At 41.2% G+C, this 19,545-nt stretch overlaps 1 protein-coding gene and 1 pseudogene across 4 annotated transcripts in view; both read right to left on the reverse strand.

Moving 5' to 3' along the window:
- Positions 1-19,545, reverse strand: part of Aplp2 (amyloid beta precursor like protein 2) — a 64,809-nt gene that overhangs the window by 27,095 nt on the left and 18,169 nt on the right. For all 4 annotated transcript variants that reach the window (XM_051156118.1, XM_051156117.1, XM_051156115.1 and 1 more), the window contains exons 2-3: positions 4,359-4,532; positions 3,075-3,198 (exon numbers count right to left, since the gene is read on the reverse strand). In XM_051156118.1, coding sequence (XP_051012075.1) covers positions 3,075-3,198; positions 4,359-4,532 — 298 coding nt within the window. The remainder of the gene's footprint in view (positions 1-3,074; positions 3,199-4,358; positions 4,533-19,545) is intronic.
- LOC127198254 (40S ribosomal protein S21-like) lies at positions 3,402-3,786 on the reverse strand (annotated as a pseudogene).

Genomic DNA, 19,545 nt, shown 5'->3' on the forward strand with positions numbered 1-19,545 from the left:
GACTAAAGCTCTGAAACTATAAGTAAGGCCCCCAATTAAATGCCTTGGTTATGGGTGTCTCTTCACAGCAATAGAATAGGGGTGGAGTATGTCTTTATCATACATTTCAGCAGTAAGAAGTCTCCTTGTTATACATGACAAGTGGGTTTCACATCACTATTAAATTATTAGACAGGAAAGTAGAAATGTCAATGTAAGTTAGATAATGGTGCTGTCTTTTCTGGGTCATCAAGGTTTATGCAAGGTAGAACCTGTATACAGTATGAGTTAATGCACTTTAATTTGTAACCTCTACCGTTTTATACAACTGCAAAATCAGAAACAATTAAATCAGTAATTTCACCACTTTGTATATATTCTATAGAAACCCTAAACAAATAATACCCATATAATGGAATATTACATAATAAGGTTTAACTGAGTTAACTTTATCTATTTATATAACATTTTGGATAAACTCCAAAATGGTGTCAAATGCACTCTGGTACTGGCTACTTGCCAGGGAAGGGGTAAAACAAATGAAGGATATGAGAGTGGGGGAGAGAAAGCATGGCAAATATTAAAGACCTTAAACAGCAATGGCAAGTCTGAATATAGTTTTAACTTTTCAGGATGCTTGAAATATTTCAGTATTAAATTGTAAAATAAAGTGTTTATAAATATCATTTTATGGTGCTATATATTAAATACCACCACTCTTTAGCTATTCAATAAATGAATCATCTCTTTAAAGGGAAAAAAAGAGTGAAGTTAAATTTGAAAATACACTAAACTCCTATTTTAGGGAGTCTGGGAATTTAGACAAGGCCTCACTATGTAGCCCTAGGTTGCCTTGAATTCATAATAGTTCACCTGCCTCTGCCTCCTGAACGCCGGCATCAAAGGTGTGTACTCTACTACAAATTGAACTCTTAGAAATGGAAAAATACTGACTGATTCAGTAATTCCAAGTTAAAATTTTACCCCAAGTAATAAAACCAATGTTTTACATTAATAACAATCCCAGTGCTATTAACATAAAATAGCCATCAAGAAGGAACTAAATGATGGTGAGAACACTATCATCATAAGAAATACAGTTGGATTCAACATGGAGTTTCTACCAGAGTTGGTAAATTTTTGTTAAAAAAAAAAATCAAGTAAGCAAATGTTAGACATGGCAGCATACATCTTTAATCCTAGCACTGTGGAGGGTAGGGGGTGGGAGGCTGGCCAGGTATAGACAGTGAGGCCTTTCTCAGGCAATGACATGTTATAACCCTAAAAGTAGCATATAACAGCTGTCCAAGGTCATTTCAAAAAGAACCTATGCAATCTTATTCCATTTAGAAAAAAGATTTACGGGGCTGGAGAGATGGCTCAGAGGTTAAGAGCACTGTCTGCTATTCCAAAGGTCCTGAGTTCAATTCCCAGCAACCATATGGCGGCTCAAAACCATCTACAATGAGATCTGGTGCCCTCTTCTGGGGTGCAGGCACACATGCAGGCAGAACACTGTATGAATAATAAATAAATAAATCTCAAAAAAAAAAAAAAAAAGAAAGAAAGAAAGAAAGAAAAAAGATTTACGTATATGTGTATGTATGTACTGGAAGAAAATGTTCATCATGGCTAACTAAACACAGAAACTAGAATTGATCGTTTTAATTCGTGATCCCTTGCAAGCTTTTATTAAAAACAAACAAACAATCAATCAATCAAACAAACCTTTTCCAACAGTGAACTTGAAGGAAGTGCATCTAAATTTCACCCCAGTTCTATCAGTTCACTGTTGCATTTTGCCTCTTGTACAGTAATTTGCTAGAAGGCTATGGAGAAAACTTACCTAAGGACATCATTACTTGTCAAGTTTAACAAACACTGAAAATATCTTACTAAGTTTATACCCAAGATTGTAACAGTGATGATCAATTTAACCACTTTCAGTACAATATAGTCATGTAATTTCCTAAATCCTTGCACAAACACAGAAACAGACTGGTTGGGGTGCCCCCCCCCAACAAACAAAGCCATACACAAATCCTATCCTGATTTCAGATAAGCTGCAGCAGTTCTGAGTTGCCTCCAACTCAGCTTTCCTTTCTTATGATGTCAGTCCAGTCAAGCAAAGCTATGGCAGCCATCCAGGTTTTAAGCCCTTTCCCAAGGTGCTGAAATCTCTTTAGAATAACAAAGACTGCTTACTTGGGTAAGACCCCAACACGTCTACACATGTAAATATATCTACAGCAGAGGTTCTGCCAGCTACAAATAGAAATCATTCATGGGGCTCCTGGAGGCTATGGCCAGGTAACAGAAAGACAGCACACTGAGATCTGTCTGGTAGCTACCCTTGGTAGACATCTTTGAGATTAACAGGGCTCTGTGGAGTTGACTCCAGATTCTCACTACAGAAACACTGACCTAGCATCTGGCAACAGGAAGAATGTTAGTGGATATGGTAAATTCAAAAGCTAAAAAGGAACACTTGTAATGATGCACAAGCCATATAGTGTCAGACATGACTAAATTTGTCCCTCCCAGATAGCCTAAGTTTTACTTTCTCTATTCATCACCAATCTGCCTCACTTGGGTCACTATTTATATGCTCATTGTGAGGCAGGGAAAGATTGAACTGTACCTTCCTACTAAATACACCACATAGCATCTAAACTAGTCACACTGGATGCAGCGAACATACACCTACATACAGTACAACCCCGGACCTGATGTGAATCCTGCCAGCTGGTCACATCTGGACAGAAGAACTGCAGGGGCAGATGATCCCTTAACTATCTTTGTTAACAATGATTTCAAATGGTTAATGTTAAGGGCAAATCTGCGCTGCGTTTCAGGTAATGCTTCTGTTTGGTGTCCTGGGAAAGGCTTATCCTCCAGAGACAAAAAGGTTTACAATGGGAGAGACAGTCAGTCCCAAAGAAGTCTACCTCCAACACAAGGAAGAAACAAGAACCCATGAGAAATTCCTCCATTAACTTCATTTTAACAGACGCAGATACTCTACTGTGAGCCAAGAGCAGAGTTTCAGCGGTGGGGAGGAACTCCTTTTCTAAAAGGCAACCAAAAACACTTACCAAGACACTTGAATGGTATAACGATGTGACTCTTGCACTGTTTTTTGTCCCTTCGGCACCAACTATCAACACTGACTGGCTGGTTGGCTTCCATCACATTTGTGATCTGCAGCTCTGGGTATATCTATTTAAGAACAACAACAAAATCCACACAGTGACCCTGCTGCAGATGGTACATTCCTCCACCTACAGCCACATGTGACATCAGCCTCTAGTTCTACTTAGTTCTGCTATACTACACATTCTAGCCACAGAATAAAAATACACTGAACTGTTAGTTTTCTTTCTTTCCATCTCCTTCTTTTTCTTCTTTTTTTTTGGGTGGGTGGGGGGGCGGTGTTTCTCACTGTTTGTTTATAACAGGTATTACCCAATTTCCTCTAGTCAAAAGTTTTTTGAGAAACTACCATCAGCCTTCACCAAATGAAGAACAGAATCATCTGGCTTGCCCACACTGTGATAGCACAGGTTTTAAACTCGTCATTAAACCTGCCTGTGACCTTGTCAACCTTAGCCATTCATCTGGCTGAACATGAGGTCCCTTGGCACCAATGATGCAGTTGCTCCCTGAGCACTTCCACAGCATGTACAGGTCCACAAACTCGCCATTGTCATTCTGTATGTGAAAGCTGCACCTGCTCCCTCCCTCCAGGTTCCACTGGAGATAAGACAAAGGCTGGTTTTCTTTTGATAGCTTGTATTCCTGACTCCTCCCAGGGATTACATTTTAAAGGGAGATCTGTATGCAAGGCCAATGCAGCAGGCTTTCGACCCAAAACCAATCTGACTGGGTACCAATTTCATACGCAGGATGTGTACACACTGCTGAGCTCCTGAAGTAAAACATTTTAGAGCCAAGTCTATGAAGTGCCTGCTGATGGAATTAAAACTACACTTCATCCCTCCCTGGTCCTATATGGGAGTCTTCATAAAAAACTTAAACTACCTCGCATTATTTCATTACTGAAGCAAAGGGTTAAGTCCAATCCTATCTAGAGGATCCTTCACAACACTGGCAGCTTTCTATGAACATGCAAAACCCACAAACATACACATGACAAATTTTTGCTTTCCTCAACAAAACTAGGTACCTACCAAACTTCTGCAAAGAACTGAACTCACAACACAAACAAACAAAACCTCTGCAATGTCTAAATCATACTAGATACTTAGAAACAAAAGGGGCCAGAGCTCTGGCTTGTGCAGATCTTGCGCAGGGGAACACATGCAACCCTGATCCAGAAGGGGGCAGGGAGGAGGTGGGCTTTCTGGCAATGCTCTTACCTCCTGGCAGTACTGAAGAACTTCTTCCTTTGTTCCAAGGCAGCTCTTGGTGCCTGTTGGGTCAGGCTCCCATTTCCCAGTCTGAATGTTCACATGCATATTCAGCTTCCCACAGAACATCGCAATCTGAGGCTCAGCAACAGCAAAGCCCGTTCCAGCATTGGCTGCAAGAGCCTATCAAAAGACAAACCAGAGTTTCAGAGTTATTCAAAAGATCTGCAGATAGACACAGTCATTTAACGTTCATACAGGATCAATATCTTACAACTACAACGCAGTACAGTTCTTTTTATTATACTTCAAGATCTAAAGGCTAAAAAACAACCGAAGGGTGGATGGAAGGTGCTTAAGAATGCTGTAGGAATATTCCGATGTGGTGGGGTGGACATTAAGAATCACAAGATGGCATGATGGCTTAGCAGGTAAAAGCACTTATTCAAGCCTGACAACCTGAGTGTGGTCTCCAGGACCTACATGGTGGAAGGAGAGAACTGACTCCTGCAAGTTGTCCTCAGACTTCCATGTGTCGAGGCTCTTGCAAGCACTCAACCACCACTCACTCCTGGGGGACAGGGGGCTGGGTCATAACAAAAGAACTGCCAAAAACTACACAGAAGTCCCTTTTATTTTGAAAGTCAGCCATTTCAAGACAAACAAGAGGAAATTCAATTTTGTATTTGTTCAAACTAATCCTTAAGTATGATTAGGTTTACACTGACTGATTCACGGGACCCATGACAAACTACTGTAAATTAGAGTGTCTGAATAGCAAGATAGCCACGGTCTAACAGTGCCTCTACTGCTCTGTCTCAGGTTGAATTTGGTAGGACTAGCTATGGTTCCGTATCAACTTTCTTTTGGGGGGTATTTCTTTTTAAAAATATAATCTCAGATATTTGTCTTTCTCCCCTTCTGGTACTACAAATACATGCTAGGCCTGAACTCTCCCACTGAGCTATTATCTAAACCTCTTTTTAGATTTTTTTTTTAATTGTGAGATAGGGTCTTGCTAAGTTACTCAGGCTTGTCTTGAAACTCAATTTGCCCAGACAGATCTTGAACCCTTCCTGCCTCAGCTTCCTCAGTGGCTGTTGATAGGCTTGTGGTACTTTATATAAAAAGCCTGTGTCCCAGGAAGTATGCCAGAACTTAAAAATGACCTTCCAGTGTATACGATAAAGTGTATACGAAAAGTTAAGAACAGCTACAACTCCAAATAATTTCCTTAATTCACTCATACAACAAAAATATGTTCGTCAAGGAAGTATATTTAACAAAGTGCTAAAGGCTCAGTATGCAAGCATGAGCAAAAACAAAACAAAACAAAAAACCAAAACCAAACTTGTTCTTAAAAGGATCTCAGTCTTCATCACTGAAAGTGTTGAGAGATGCTAAGCACAAAGGCATGGCTTCTGGTGCCTGTTCTGGTAAGCAAGGGCAGGGCTCGGAACAACAGATAGATGCACATGACCCAATGGAAGGGTAGTTAGTGGTTGCTTGAACTAAGGTGAGGCACAGTAAGAAGAGACTCGGCAAGACATGGTGATGGACCAGATATGGAGAATGAGGAAGAGGTCATCAGGTTGGGTTATCTGCAGTATGCCCTTGAAGGGGATTCTGGAACACCACAATTTCTCATGTGCATTCATATAATAATGTTCAAAAACCACAACGCTAGCAGAACAGAACATAAACCAAACTTGTCAAACAATAGAATCATTTCTTCTCTTGAAGTTGATTATCTCAGGCACTTTGTCACAGTGTAATAATACAAAGATGTGCAAGCCTCAGACCATAGAAACAGAACACGGAAAAGAATTTAAGTTAGACAGGTGCCTATTGTCCCCACTCATCAAAAGCCCAAGGCAAGAGAAGTCTATCAGTTTGGAACCAGTCTGCTCAACAAAGCAAGATCCTACCCTTTTCTTTCTTTCTTTCTTTCTGGCGGCGGGGGAGGAGAAGGGGGAGGGGAGCACTGGGTTTTGAGACAGGGTTTCTCTGTGTAGCCTTGGCTGTCCTGGATTCACTCTGGAGTCCAGGCTGGCCTTGAACTCACAGCAATCCACCTGCCTCTGCCTCCCAAGTGCTGGGCTTAAAGGCGTGCACCACCACTGCAAAAATATTCCAACCATTCTTTGGCAACATCTGTGTTTTATGGCCAGACCTTAACTGGTAACAGCTCAGAAACAGGCAAGAGATAACATTTTGAGCCGGGCGTGGTGGCACACGCCTTTAATCCCAGCACTCGGGAGGCAGAGGCAGGCGGATCGCTGTGAGTTCGAGGCCAGCCTGGTCTACAAAGTGAGTCCAGGATGGCCAAGGCTACACAGAGAAACCCTGTCTCAAAAAACCAAAAAAAAAAAAAAAAAAAAGGCAAGGCTCCTCGAGCAATGTGTCCTTAAAGAACACAAGCATCTATGCAGTTAGTGTTAGAGCAGTCCTCCTTTACCCATGGAGCTATGTCCCAGGCCCCCCCCCCCACAATGGATCCTAAAATGATGGAGTACGCTGAGCTACATGCATGCTTCTTCCATACTGTGAAAAAGTTTAATGTATAAATCAAGCACAGTAAGAAAGAAATAAGCTCCAAGGGGCTGGAGAGATGGGTAAACAGTTAAAGAGGACCAAGGTTCAACTCGTAGCACCCATACAGTGGCTCGTTTGTAACTCCAGCTCTAGGGAAATGAGCATCCTTTTCTGGCCTCTGCAAGCACTAGACATGTATGTACTGCAGAGACATACACGCAAGCAAAACGCCCATCCACATAAATCAAATTAAAACTTAAAAGAAAAAACAACAAACTTGAAATAATTTGTTTCCTCAATCGACAAATGAACTAATGATAAGGGAATCTTAGCAATGTTTCAACTACACAGGCTCTTGTATGAATCCTTTAACATTGAAGGCACCTTCCAAACAAATACGACTTAGGGTACCATATCTAATCATTCAGAAGATGGAAGGAGAGGGGACAGCATTTGACCCTTAAGTCCTCAGAATGAACACAGATAAGAAAGTGTTGATTAGTTTCATAAGCTCACTGAGCCACAACATTGAAATGGTCGATTCTATGTCCCACATGTTACTCATTACGGTTGTTGGCTAAAAGACCACAAGGGCTTCAACTGTATAAATGCTCAGTTAATGGGTCAACCACGGAGTTCAATACATCAGTGTAAGTGCATCTGATTTTTGCAGTGAGATGGTCAGTGTTATCTTCCCTAAAGAGTCTAAGTATCAGAGGTTAAAGCAACAGGAAGGAGAGCAAAACAGTCAGATCTTCATATCGGTTACCACCGAGAAAAAGAGTAACTGGAATCAATCCAGACAGCTAATAGGATACAGTGATTCACTTCTGAGTTCAGAAAGATTAATCCTTGTGGTCATGAGAGACTCTCAAGACAGCATCCTCTGAAATATAAAAGGCCTCTGTGGGCCACATCTAGGAATCAACTAATCAAACATACCCCGACCTCACCTAGAGTGTGACAGGGTCACTGTTCTATGATGCTTGTACTTCTTTACTTGGAAATGCTCTTATTTAATGTGCTCTCCATTTTCTTAAGCACCGACTGTGCCTTGATCCATTACTTCAACATATAAATCAATCCACTTCCTAATCTAACATGTTACAAATGGGACTTCACTGCCAAGTCAGCACTTCTAATATCCTGTGAACTTGGAATCCTCTGCAAAAGAAAATTAATGCCTCACATGTTGGCACTTAAGCCAGTCCCTGTGATCTATGCACACGGCAGCACTTTCAAGGCTTTGAAAACAAACTGCATCAATTGCTTTCCTAGCCAGTGCCTGCACTTTACTTAATAATTCATTCTTAGTAAGAAATGTCATTTTATTAATTTGGCTCAGAAAGAATTAAGCTATCCAAGGAAAGGAATTCAACTTAATAGAAGGTGCTCCTAACAATCTGAAGAAGCTTAAGGCATTTTCAGTCAATGTACAAAACATAAGTTTGGGCCTGCAACAAGTCCGTCCTTAGTATCACTTCAAGAGCCCAACCCCTGGGCAGAGTTCACAAGCTGCCTCCCTTCTCAAAGCTGCTGGGCCAATACAGGTACATAGCAGTTATTTCTTTCCTCGCTACAGCTACAGCTCCCAAATCAAATCTGGTCCTACAGTTTGGTACAGAGCCTACTGAACTAGTAGCATCTTCTCAAAGGCAGGGTTTTCTCCTAGCCGGGGAAATGGGGTTTACTTAGGCAGACGGGATTGCTTAGAGCCGCACTCCACCCACTGAAGGCAAGTCAGCAGCTCAGTTTTCATCAACGGTGAAGCACATCTTCGCATCTAGCTAGACTTTCAGGCTAGTGATCAAAGGCACTCTTATTCAAATATTCTTACACCCTTTAAAAAGAAAAATTTAATAACAATCAAAGTCTGAAGATCCTACTTCATTCCTGTTCAATGTTGAATAAAACTACATGAACACCAGGCAGTGGTGGTACACGCCTTAGGCAGAGGAAGGCAGATCTCTGGAGGCTAGTCCGATCTACATAGAGAGTTAGTTGCAGGACAGCCAGGGCTACATAGTAAAACTCAGTCTCTAAATATAAATTTAACAGTTTAAATATATGTCCACAAGCTTTTCACCAAAGACTTACTTATCAAAAGAAAGTGAAATGTGCTGGGTGAGGTTGTGCATGCCTTTAATCCCAGCACTCAGGAGGCAGAGGCAGGTGGATTGCTGTAAGTTCGAGGTCAGCCTGGTCTACAAATCAAGTCCAGGACAGCCAAGGTTACACAGAGAAACCCTGTCTCAAAAAAACCAAAACCAAACCAAAGCAAACCAAAACAAAAAGACATGAAGTTAGGTTGGGGAGAATCTGGAAGGAGCTGAGGAATAGGAAAGGACATGATCAAACAATACTGAATGAAATAAAAAATAATAATAATAATAATTAGGAGAAAAGCTCTCTCAAGCTATTATTAACTACAAAAAGGATGACAATTATAGTAAGAACTCTAATCCAACACTAGTGTGAGTTTCACCAGCAACAAGACATTTAAGGAAACAGGTGAGGAGAAAAACACAACTGTTACAAATCAGGAAAGACAGGCACAAACAACAAATGAATGCAATGTGGGAGCATGAACAGAATCCTGGAACAGAACAAGGCCCTGGGTGGGGGAACCACAGCAACCATTTGCATAAGCTGTGCCAACACAAGCTCCTGTCCAGCTTTATAGGTGATGTAAGACATAAATCCCACAGCCAGGCAGAGGAGAATTCTGCATATTGCCAACTTTTACTTAAGGCCTACAACATTCAAATTTAAACTATTTGAGAGCTGACGTAGCTTACCAAAATAGCACCCATTCTGCATGCGGGACAAGTGGGTTAGCTCCTAGCACCACCAGAACAACAAAGTTGTTTTGTTTTAATCCTGATCAAACTGCCTAGATGCCACTTTAGGGGGCCTAGTTTCTAGGTCATAAATCCAATCTGTCAAAAAGACAAGACAAGCTGGGTTTGGTACTTATAGCCCAGCTACTGGGAAGGCTGGAGTGGGAGGACTGTTTGAGCCCCAAAGTTTGAGGCAAGAGTGGGCAACACAGCAAGAGCCTGCCACAAAAGGAAGGGAGAGGAAGGGAGGGGGAAGGAAAAGATACACTTTTAGATCAGGCAACTAGTAAGGATTATCAGACCTCACTCAACACCTGAAAATCAAATGCCCTAATATAGCACATAAGAAATATTACGTATTAAGCGCTTTGGTTACTGTTAAAGGGGTGAATGTATGATGGCTAAACCTGTCGATTTGACATTTAGAATCACTTAGCTGACACCCCCCCCCCCCAGGCATGTCTGTGAGGTAATACCTACAATGTGCACATTTCATGGACAGGAGTCTTGGAGGAAAAACAAAGGAGATGGCATAACAGAGCGTTCACCTCTGCTTCCTGACAGAGGACAATGTAATACGAAGCTCCAAACTTCTTCTGCTGTCACGCCTAGAGTTACTCTTTTTGTTAATAAGAAAAGGAAAGAAAAGAAAGATGTATTTATTTATTTGTATGACTGCTCTGTCTGCATGTACACCTAAAGCAAGTAGAGGGTATCAGATTCCATAATATAGATGGTTGTGTGCTACCATGTGGCTGCTAAGAATTGAACTCAGGACTGCTGGGAGAGCAGTCAGTGCTCTTAACCACTGAACCATCTCTACAGCTTAACTAGAGCTACCCTTACCACCACATGGTGCCCACCATAACATTCTGTGCCCCCAACACATTAGCCAAAAATTACGCCTTAAGTTGTCTTTGTTAGGCACTTTGCAAGAGCAACAAGAAGAGTAACCAATATACTATGGTTTAGAACAGCAGTTCTCAACCTTCCTAATGTTATTACCCTTTAATACAAATCTTCATGTTGTGACCACTCCAACCACAAAATTATTTTGTTGATGCTTCATAATTAAAATTTGTTTTTTAAAAAATTGCTACTGTTATGCATCATAATGTAAATATCTGATATGCCACACAAGTGAAAGGGTTATTCAAAGCCCACACCAAGGGATCACGACTCACAGGTTGAGAACCTACCTCCACAGCACCTGCAACAGCATAAGAGGCTAAGTTCAACCTTTCAACATTTCAACTCACTATTTGACAAAATGCAAAACTCTTACACAATATGAAAACAAAACTTGTTCTTAAAAGTAACATTTGATGATGCCAGAGAGACGGCTTAAAGGTTAAGAGAGATGGCTCAGTGGTTAAGAGCACTTGCTGCTCTTGTAAAGGACCTGGGTTCAGCTCCCAACACCCATACGGTTGCTTATAACTGCCTGTAACTTTAGGTGATCCAGTGCCCTCTTCTGGCTTCTGTATGCATATGGTGTATACATGTACAAGCAGGCAAACATTTATAGACATAGAAAAAAATTTTTAATGATGGCACTCCAATTGAAATTTCTTACATTTATTCATTGTGGGGTGTGTGTGTGCACGTACCACGTGCTGTGGCACATATGTGGAGGTTAGAGGAGCTGATTCTCACCCCCTACCAAATGGAACCGAGACTGGAACTGGGGTCATAGTCTTCACAGCACATATTGAGCCATTTCTCCAGGCTACACTCCAAAGTTCTTGGCCTTTACTTATTATACTCCAACTTAACTCTAAATAGAAATAGGTAAACTAGGTATAGGAAAAAATTTAAACATTAAAAGCTAATGTTCTTACACTGATGTATATCAGCTATTATGTATTATTTTCAGAAACAATAGTTTATACAAATAACCTCACTGTTATTAAGAGCTTTAAATATTAAAGCAGAAATGAAGTATCATTTCCAAGACTGAAAATGGTTTAGACTGTCTCCAGGGCTTTTTATAGGAACATGGTAACTCGTCCAACTGGATTATATTGGTAAAAATCCAAGCATCATAATTAAATAGAAGGCTGACTTTTGCTTTATGCAAGATGGAAACTGAGTCTTTCATAAAGAAAATTGTAGAAAAAAATACTGCTGCTTACAATTGGCTCCTGTACCTGCCCAGCTGCTACCATAACACGGAAAGTCTAAGCAACTACTTCCAGGTGTACAAAGTCACTAGGGACGTCTTAGATAAACAGCCTTCTCGCTGCACTCTGCCTCAGAAGTAGTACGTGAGGCGGTGGCTAAGAATATGACTGTAAGCCCAACTCCATCACCAACTACCTGTACTACTTACTGCTCAAGGTGATCTTGGCCCCTAAGCCTACTTTTTCTATTAAAAACTTGTGTGACAGTTGTTCTTCCAGAGGACCTGGGTGGGATTCCCAGCACTCCCGTGGTAGCTCATGGCTGTGACTCCAGATAATCCCATGCCTTCTTCTGGCCTCCTCAGACAGCATGCACACATGGTGCAAAGACATATATCCATACACATAAAATAAAAAGATTTAAAATATAACTTTTCAAAGATAAGCCAGGCATGATAACTCATAGCTGAAGTCCTAGCACTTGGGGCAGGAGAGGGGCAGGGCTGAATAAGGAGGATTACTACAAATTCAAGGCCAGCACAGGCTACAGTGTGAGGCTTTGTGGGGGGTAGGCCACTCTGAGAGGACGGCTTAGTTGGTAAACTGACCGCTGTGTTAAGCGTGAGGAGCTGAACTTAACAGCCAGCATGAAAAAGGCAACACAAGGGCAGGGGTCCATGACCCCAGTGGTGGTGAGGTAGACTGGGTTCCTGCCAACCTGAGCCCAGGTTTTAGTGAGAGGCTCTGTCTCAAAAGGGAAGAAGGCACATTAACTCCTGAGAATTAACACCCAAGGTGGAGCTCTGGTTTCCTTAAGAGTGAGTATTCGAGCCTATCTGCAAGCCTGCCCCTACTCCCACAAACACATACAGTATATAAAACAAAACAAAAATCTTTTATATTAGACAAGTTTATTTGTACATTTACCAAAGAAACATAACAGACCTTTGATAAATAATGGTTTTAAAATAAATTTTAAAACAAAGTGCTTAAAATATTGCTTATCACACTAAAGGAGCTGGAGTGCTTATGGAAATCATCAGGATTTGCATTTCTGTGTCTGTAGAACAGGGCTACTAATATACCTACTCCTCTCAGGCCTGCTGTGGGGATTAAATTACGATAATGCACAGAAGCACTACATGCAATTCCTACTGCAGAACAAGCGTCATTATCACTGTGCTTGCTCCTCAAGATTTAGTTCTCTCTGGCTGCAATTACACAGAACTGGGCTTAAATTAGAGGCACTCAAGTGAAGAACACATGAGGACCTCACGTGATTATCCATCTTTCCAAAGCATAGGCTGGCACGAAACAGGATTAAGAGACTGCATTTTCTTATGTTATTAAGTTTGGAAATGGATTAAAAACAAAAAATAAAAACCAGTTGCATTTCTGCTCCATACTTTATGTTGTGGGAACTCAGCCATCAAATATTTATATGACTAGCCCTGCCATTTTTAAAGAAAACTACTGGAAGCTGCTGGTTTCCTGGCCCTGAACCACTTTCGCCCTGAATCAGAAGTGAGGTAAAGAGGAACCTGCTCCTACTACCGCAGCACAGCCAAGACGTGAGGTTTTATAGGGGCAGGCGAGAAACGCAAGCCACATGATCCAAGTTCAATACCCCAGGCCCACATAAAGGTGGAGTAAATTCACCAAGTTGTTCTCTGACCTCCACAAAAGCACTATGGCTGTGCCTCCATATACACAACATACACATGCACACACATAAAAATATTAGCAGTTTTGTTGGTCTTGTCTGCCTTCTTTGTGAACTTCACACATATGCATGATTATTTGATCCCCTAATTTGTTTTCTTGATATCATTATATCACTTTTTAGCTACAAAATCTTACAGGAAGTTAATCCTTCTTGATCTTCTAGTATTTTTTACTTTGGTGCAACATAAATGAATTTTAGTTTCTACAACAGATAAGAAACCTACAATTCAAAGGGTGAGGCTCCCGGCCCCCCACTGTAACAGATAAAAGTCTACTTTCCCAAGGAATACCACTTGGAAACTCACTGGATCACATTTCCCTATGATGAAGCAGCAGCCAATTGCCAAGCTCTGCGAGGCTGCCAGCTAACTGCAGAGACCAGGGTGCCAGGGGCTTCTGTATTCATATATGACCTAAACCGTGCGCACTCAGGCTCACTCGTGAACTCTAGCATCATTTAGGCTGTTACCAAGAGCTGCATCTACAGGGTTAGGAGAATGTACAGGAATGATTTCAAGTAATGAGCACCTAGGAAGTGCTATGGATTAAATATTTCATAATAAAATATGTTCAATCTAAATTATTCTTAGTGAGAAACATAATAGAAATGATGGTTTTCTACAGAATATCCAAACACAGGCCTGGCAATCCTCTTAAGTTATAAGCAGCCTCTGGCTGATCTGATACTCTAAAATGTTTTGGTTTTGTATGAATCAAATCACTATCAATCAAATAACTGTAAGCATCTTTTTTGTTTTTGTTTGTTTTTTTTTTTTTATTTTTCGGGACGGGGTTTCTCTATGTAGCCTTGGCTGTCCTGGACTCCCTTTGTAGACAAGGCTGGCCTCAAACTCATAAAGATTCACCTGCCTCTGCCTCCCAACTGCTGGGATTAAAGGCGTGCACCACTACACCTGGTATCTTTTAAGTTCTTATAAATCATATTTCTTAAAATATTCCACTTAGTAGATAATTCTACTAAAATAAGCATTTAACTTGGAGGTTCTACCCAAGTTGAGAAACTATCCAACATTCAGGTTTAGCCAAAACACACATTATTACACAATGTCAGGACTTCAAATCTGAATGAGTGTGTTAAGAGCTTTGAAACTGATTCCACACTGGTTCACTTTCCCTTTAATATAGCTGGGAAAGGTAAGAAGGCCAATCCATGTAACAGGAAACACTGATAATTTCATACACAGGATCATATTTTAATATTTATTTTCATGTGTATGGGCCTTTTGCTTCTATGTATGTCTGTGCACCGTGTACATATGACTACAGAAGCAAGAAAAAGGGTGTCAGAGCCCCTTAGAACTGGAATTAAGGACCATTTTCAGCTGCCATGTGCATGCTGAGAATTGAGTATGGCCTTCTGCAAGAGAAGCCATCTCTCCAGCCCTAGATCATTTCTACTGATGCTTTTAAGCCTACGTTCCACAGACACCTATTAGAGAGCATAAGGGCTACAATATGTCTGGTGACACCCTGAAGAATGAGGAAGATGGAGTGGTGGTGTAGCTAGGTGGCAGGACGTTTGCCTAGACCTCATGAGGTTCTGGGTTCAAACTTCAGCACTGCCTCATGACAAAAGTCTGGAGGTGGGGGGTTGGACACAACATTTTGTATTACTGTGTGCATATAATATGTAAGGCTATAGAAACACTGTCTTCTCTTGAGAAAGAAGTGTCATGAATTCTGAGATATCTCCTTTCATAACAGAATTGGTTAGTGGGTAGGCCTTTAAAAAAAAAAAAAGTGAAGTAACCACAACCTTCTCTACCCAGTCTTCCTTGGAGACTTGTGAAGTGGCTCAGAGGTAAAGTCACTTGCTGCCAAGCTGAATTTGATCCGAGGCCCACATGATGAAAGGATAGAACAGGCTCTCTCAAGTGTCTCTGGTTGCCACATGCATACTGTTATCAACAAAATAAATATTTAAAAAAATTATAAAAAACAAATACTGGAAGCCATGGACCTAACTATTTCTAAGAGTCTAAGGTACTGAATGGCAAAAAGGTCTCAGGTGAATAATCTTTCTCCATAACTGAAAAAGGTTATTTTTTTTTTTTAATGACTTAAATGATTTTCATAGGGCAGGGAGAACTTCACTTTTAAAAAAAGAAATGAAATGTTTAAGCAGTTTTGTTGTCTTTTTCTAAATGCAAGCAGTATGACTTATCAATCTTGATTAATAAATTTTAACTTTTAAATTGAAACTGAGAGAATAGAAAAAATATGAAAGTGTTCCACGCTCAAGTTCAGAGCAAGTCAAAAGACATCTTTCTTGTGATTTATGTAGCATGTAAATTTAAAAGTAAATAGACTGCACAATCAGCATGCACCAGATCTGCTTTCAAGCAATAATTCTTCCTGCCTTGGACCAATGCCCATGTGCATTACTGTAATTATCAGCAATTAAAAAAATAAAGTAATAAAGCTAATACACTCCATAAGTCAGTATGTTTACTGCTTGCCGAATGGGTCATTAATTACCCTTTCTTGGTGCAATCCACGTAACTACTAAATAAATGCATAAAGGGGAACATGAAAAGTTACAAGCAATATTAAAAGGAATAAGTAAGGATGAAGACACAGTGAACACCCCATACGCAGCAGAAAATACAACAGCACTTTAGTTTTACTACTCAGGTGGCCACCAGGGAGCTGAATCAGTCTTTGCCCCCAAAGATCCTATCTCGATCCAACTCTGGGTCCTGGAAACACTAGTTTGTTCCAAGAGATCAACAACGTGGTTGGTATAGCCTACAAGGCCCAGTGGAGCAGTCTCTGATTGAGAACATCTTCCCACACGCTCTAGACCATTCTTAGTGTTAGGCCCAAGCCAAGGTGCCTCATCCCAAGTCCTCCACCCAAGAATCCCTTTCCCTGGTCTTCCCAAAGCAGACATGTTCTCACCTTTCAGGATTCTGCTCAGCAGACACCCTCAAAGACTGCTCCAGTCCTATCCCAGCCTTGCTCATGTGCTTGCCACGTGAGAGCACTAGAATTTAAGTAATTCTTTTCCTAACCTCTATCTAGCAATAGTACGTAGAATATAGCAGGTAATCAATTATTCCCAGAAGAGAAGCAGGCTCTAAATTCAGAGCTCTTAGATTTTGCTTTATATTTTCCCTAAACTACAGTCGACAGTGATTTCTAAGTCAACACAGGATTAGCCTGTACATACGCATATCTACAAATAAGAAATGTGTGTTGAAAAGACGTTTAAAAGCACTTGCTGCTCATGCAGAGCTCTAGCACCCACATAAGGCAGTTCACAACCACTGCAAACCCAATTCCAGAGGATCTGGCACCCTCTTCTTACCTCCACAGGCACTTGTGTGTATGTGGCATAAATGCAGGCATGCACACAAAGGAAATCTATGCAAAAAAAAAAAAAAAAAATCAATGGCTAAATATTTTTTCTTTTTTAGATTCTTAAATTTTATTTTATATATACGAGTATTCTATCTGCATATATGCCTGCATGCCAGAAGAGGGCATCAGATCCCAGTGTAGATGGTTGACCACCATGTGGTTGCTGGAAACTGAACTCAGGACCTCTGGAAGAACAGAGGGCTCTTAACAGCTGAACCATCTCTCCAGCCCAAGTTTTTTTTGTTTTTTTTTTTTACATTTTTTATTAATTTATTTATACTACATCTCGATTGTTAGCCCTTCCCCTGTTTCCTCCCATTCTTCCCTCCCTCCCACTTTCCCCCTTCTCCCCTCCCCTATGTCTGTGATTGAGGGAGACCTCCTCCCCCTATATATGCTCTTAGAATATCGAGTCTCTTCTTGGTAACTTGCTATCCTTCCTCTGAGTGCCGCCAGGCCTCCCCATTCAGGGGACGTGGTCAGAAAAGGGACACCAGAGTTCGTGTGAGAGTCAGATCTCACCAAGTTTTTAACTCTTAAGCCATCACCCTCTTAAATTCACCCTCTTGCCCTTGGCTAAAGCAGTACTTACTTCCATAACAGACGTGTTCTGCAGATTGTATTTTTTTTTTAAGATTTATTTTTATTCAGTGTATGGATGATTTGCCTGCACGTATTTTGTGTACAACATACATGCCTGGTACCGACAGAGGTCAGAAAGAACAAGGCATCAAATCGCCTAGCCTGGAATTACAGATGATTGATTGTAAGCCACCTTGTAGGTATTGGGAACTGAACCTGGGTGTGCTAACAGCCAATGATCGGAAAGGCTGACATTTCTACAGCCCATACCTACGTATCTGTTTCTCCCGAGATGTCTTACTGTTGTATTGCTGTGAAGAGACACCATGACCAAGGCAGTTGGGGGCTGGTTTATAGTTTCAGAGACTTAATCCATTATCACCATGGCAGCGAACAGAGCAGAAAGCACGCAGATACGGTGTTGGAACAGTAGTTGAGATATATATCCTAATCCTTCTCAAGTAGTGCTACTCCCTGATGACTAGACATTCAAATATTCAACTATAGAGCCCATGAGGGCTGTTCTTATTATACCACCACATACACAGACCTGAAACTATCAGAAAGGTCCATGAATGTCCTGCAGTGCACGTACTGAGGTGTGCTACTTTCAGTTCTTTCCTTCCTGACACCAACAGTCCTCCCACTCCACCTGGACCCACTACTCTCTCAGCCTGAGGCTGTCAGTCCTGAAGAGTCAGCCCTTCCTCTTTCCTTTAGCCTCCTCACTATTTGTCTTTCCTGACTGACTTCCGTTTTAGGAGCTCACAGCTTCCTCAGAGACATCTAAAAATAGAAAATTTCAAACATAACAGCCAGCTGAGACAAGCTTTTACTTTATGTACACACTTTATGGGTCGTGTACATAAACACTAAATTGTGTCTGGAAATTACATTGTCCCTCAAAATCTGAGGTCTTCTGGCACTGCTGCTGAGAAACCAAAATCCGATCCTTCTGTACAGACTGTTCCTCCTCACCCTCCCAGTGTTGGGTGGTCTTTACCTTCAGCCTTTGCGTCCATCACCAGATCTGTACAATTTCCCGTCTGGAGTCTGTGGTTTCCACTCCCTGGATTTCCCAGACCAAGCCTCTAGTTTCTTTTCGTTCTCTCTTCTTCCAGTGCATTCCTACTGGTTTTCTTCTCCGTGGTATATATAGTGCATGACTGATCAGTATAAGGACCTAGGTTCTATCCCCAGCATCACAAACAATAAAAATTTAAAAAGTGCTGGTAACTCGTTTCTAACCCTTCCAGCCAAAGTTGGCACTGATAGTCTATGATGGCTGCCTCATTAGTACATACCCTACGGCAGGTCCAGCTTCTTCACCCATATATCACATGCACAAGCAGTGGCTCTGCTTGGTGAGGCCCTTGTCAGGCTTGAGTCCATGCTCCTAGGACCACTACTAAAGATACTGTGATCTGTCCTAAGCATTACTTCTATTGCTTTAAAAAACACAAACACCACTCACTTTCTATGACTTATATCAATTCATAAGATTAATCATTGTCCAAAATAATACCCAACAGGATATTTATTACTGTAGATCCTGAGGGTGCTATCAAAACCTCAAATAACCATTTTTCCATCAGTTTTCCAAAAGACAGAAGGGGGAAGATTTGTTCCAGTTTCCTTCTGTTACGATAAAAAAACACTCTGACCAACGCAACTTAGGGGAGTCAAGGATTTATTTGGCTCTCACTTCCAGATCACAGCCCATCACTGAGGGAAATCAAGGCAGGAATACAAAGCAAGAAGCTGAAAGCAGACCTGCTTGCTATTCTATGCAGAATTACCTCTAACCTCTAAACTCACTCACAGCCTAGAAGTACAGAGGAAACTACGGTTACTCACAGGCACAAGCTTGGCTAGCTTTTTACAAAGCCTGGATACTGCTGTCCATAAAGGGCTGGGCCCTCCCACATCCATTAGCAATCGAGACTATCCTCCACAAACATGCCCACAAGGCAATCCGATCTGGGCAATCCCTCAACAGACTGGCTT

This window comes from Acomys russatus, chromosome 14 (assembly GCF_903995435.1).
Source record: "Acomys russatus chromosome 14, mAcoRus1.1, whole genome shotgun sequence".
NCBI lineage: Eukaryota > Metazoa > Chordata > Mammalia > Rodentia > Muridae > Acomys > Acomys russatus.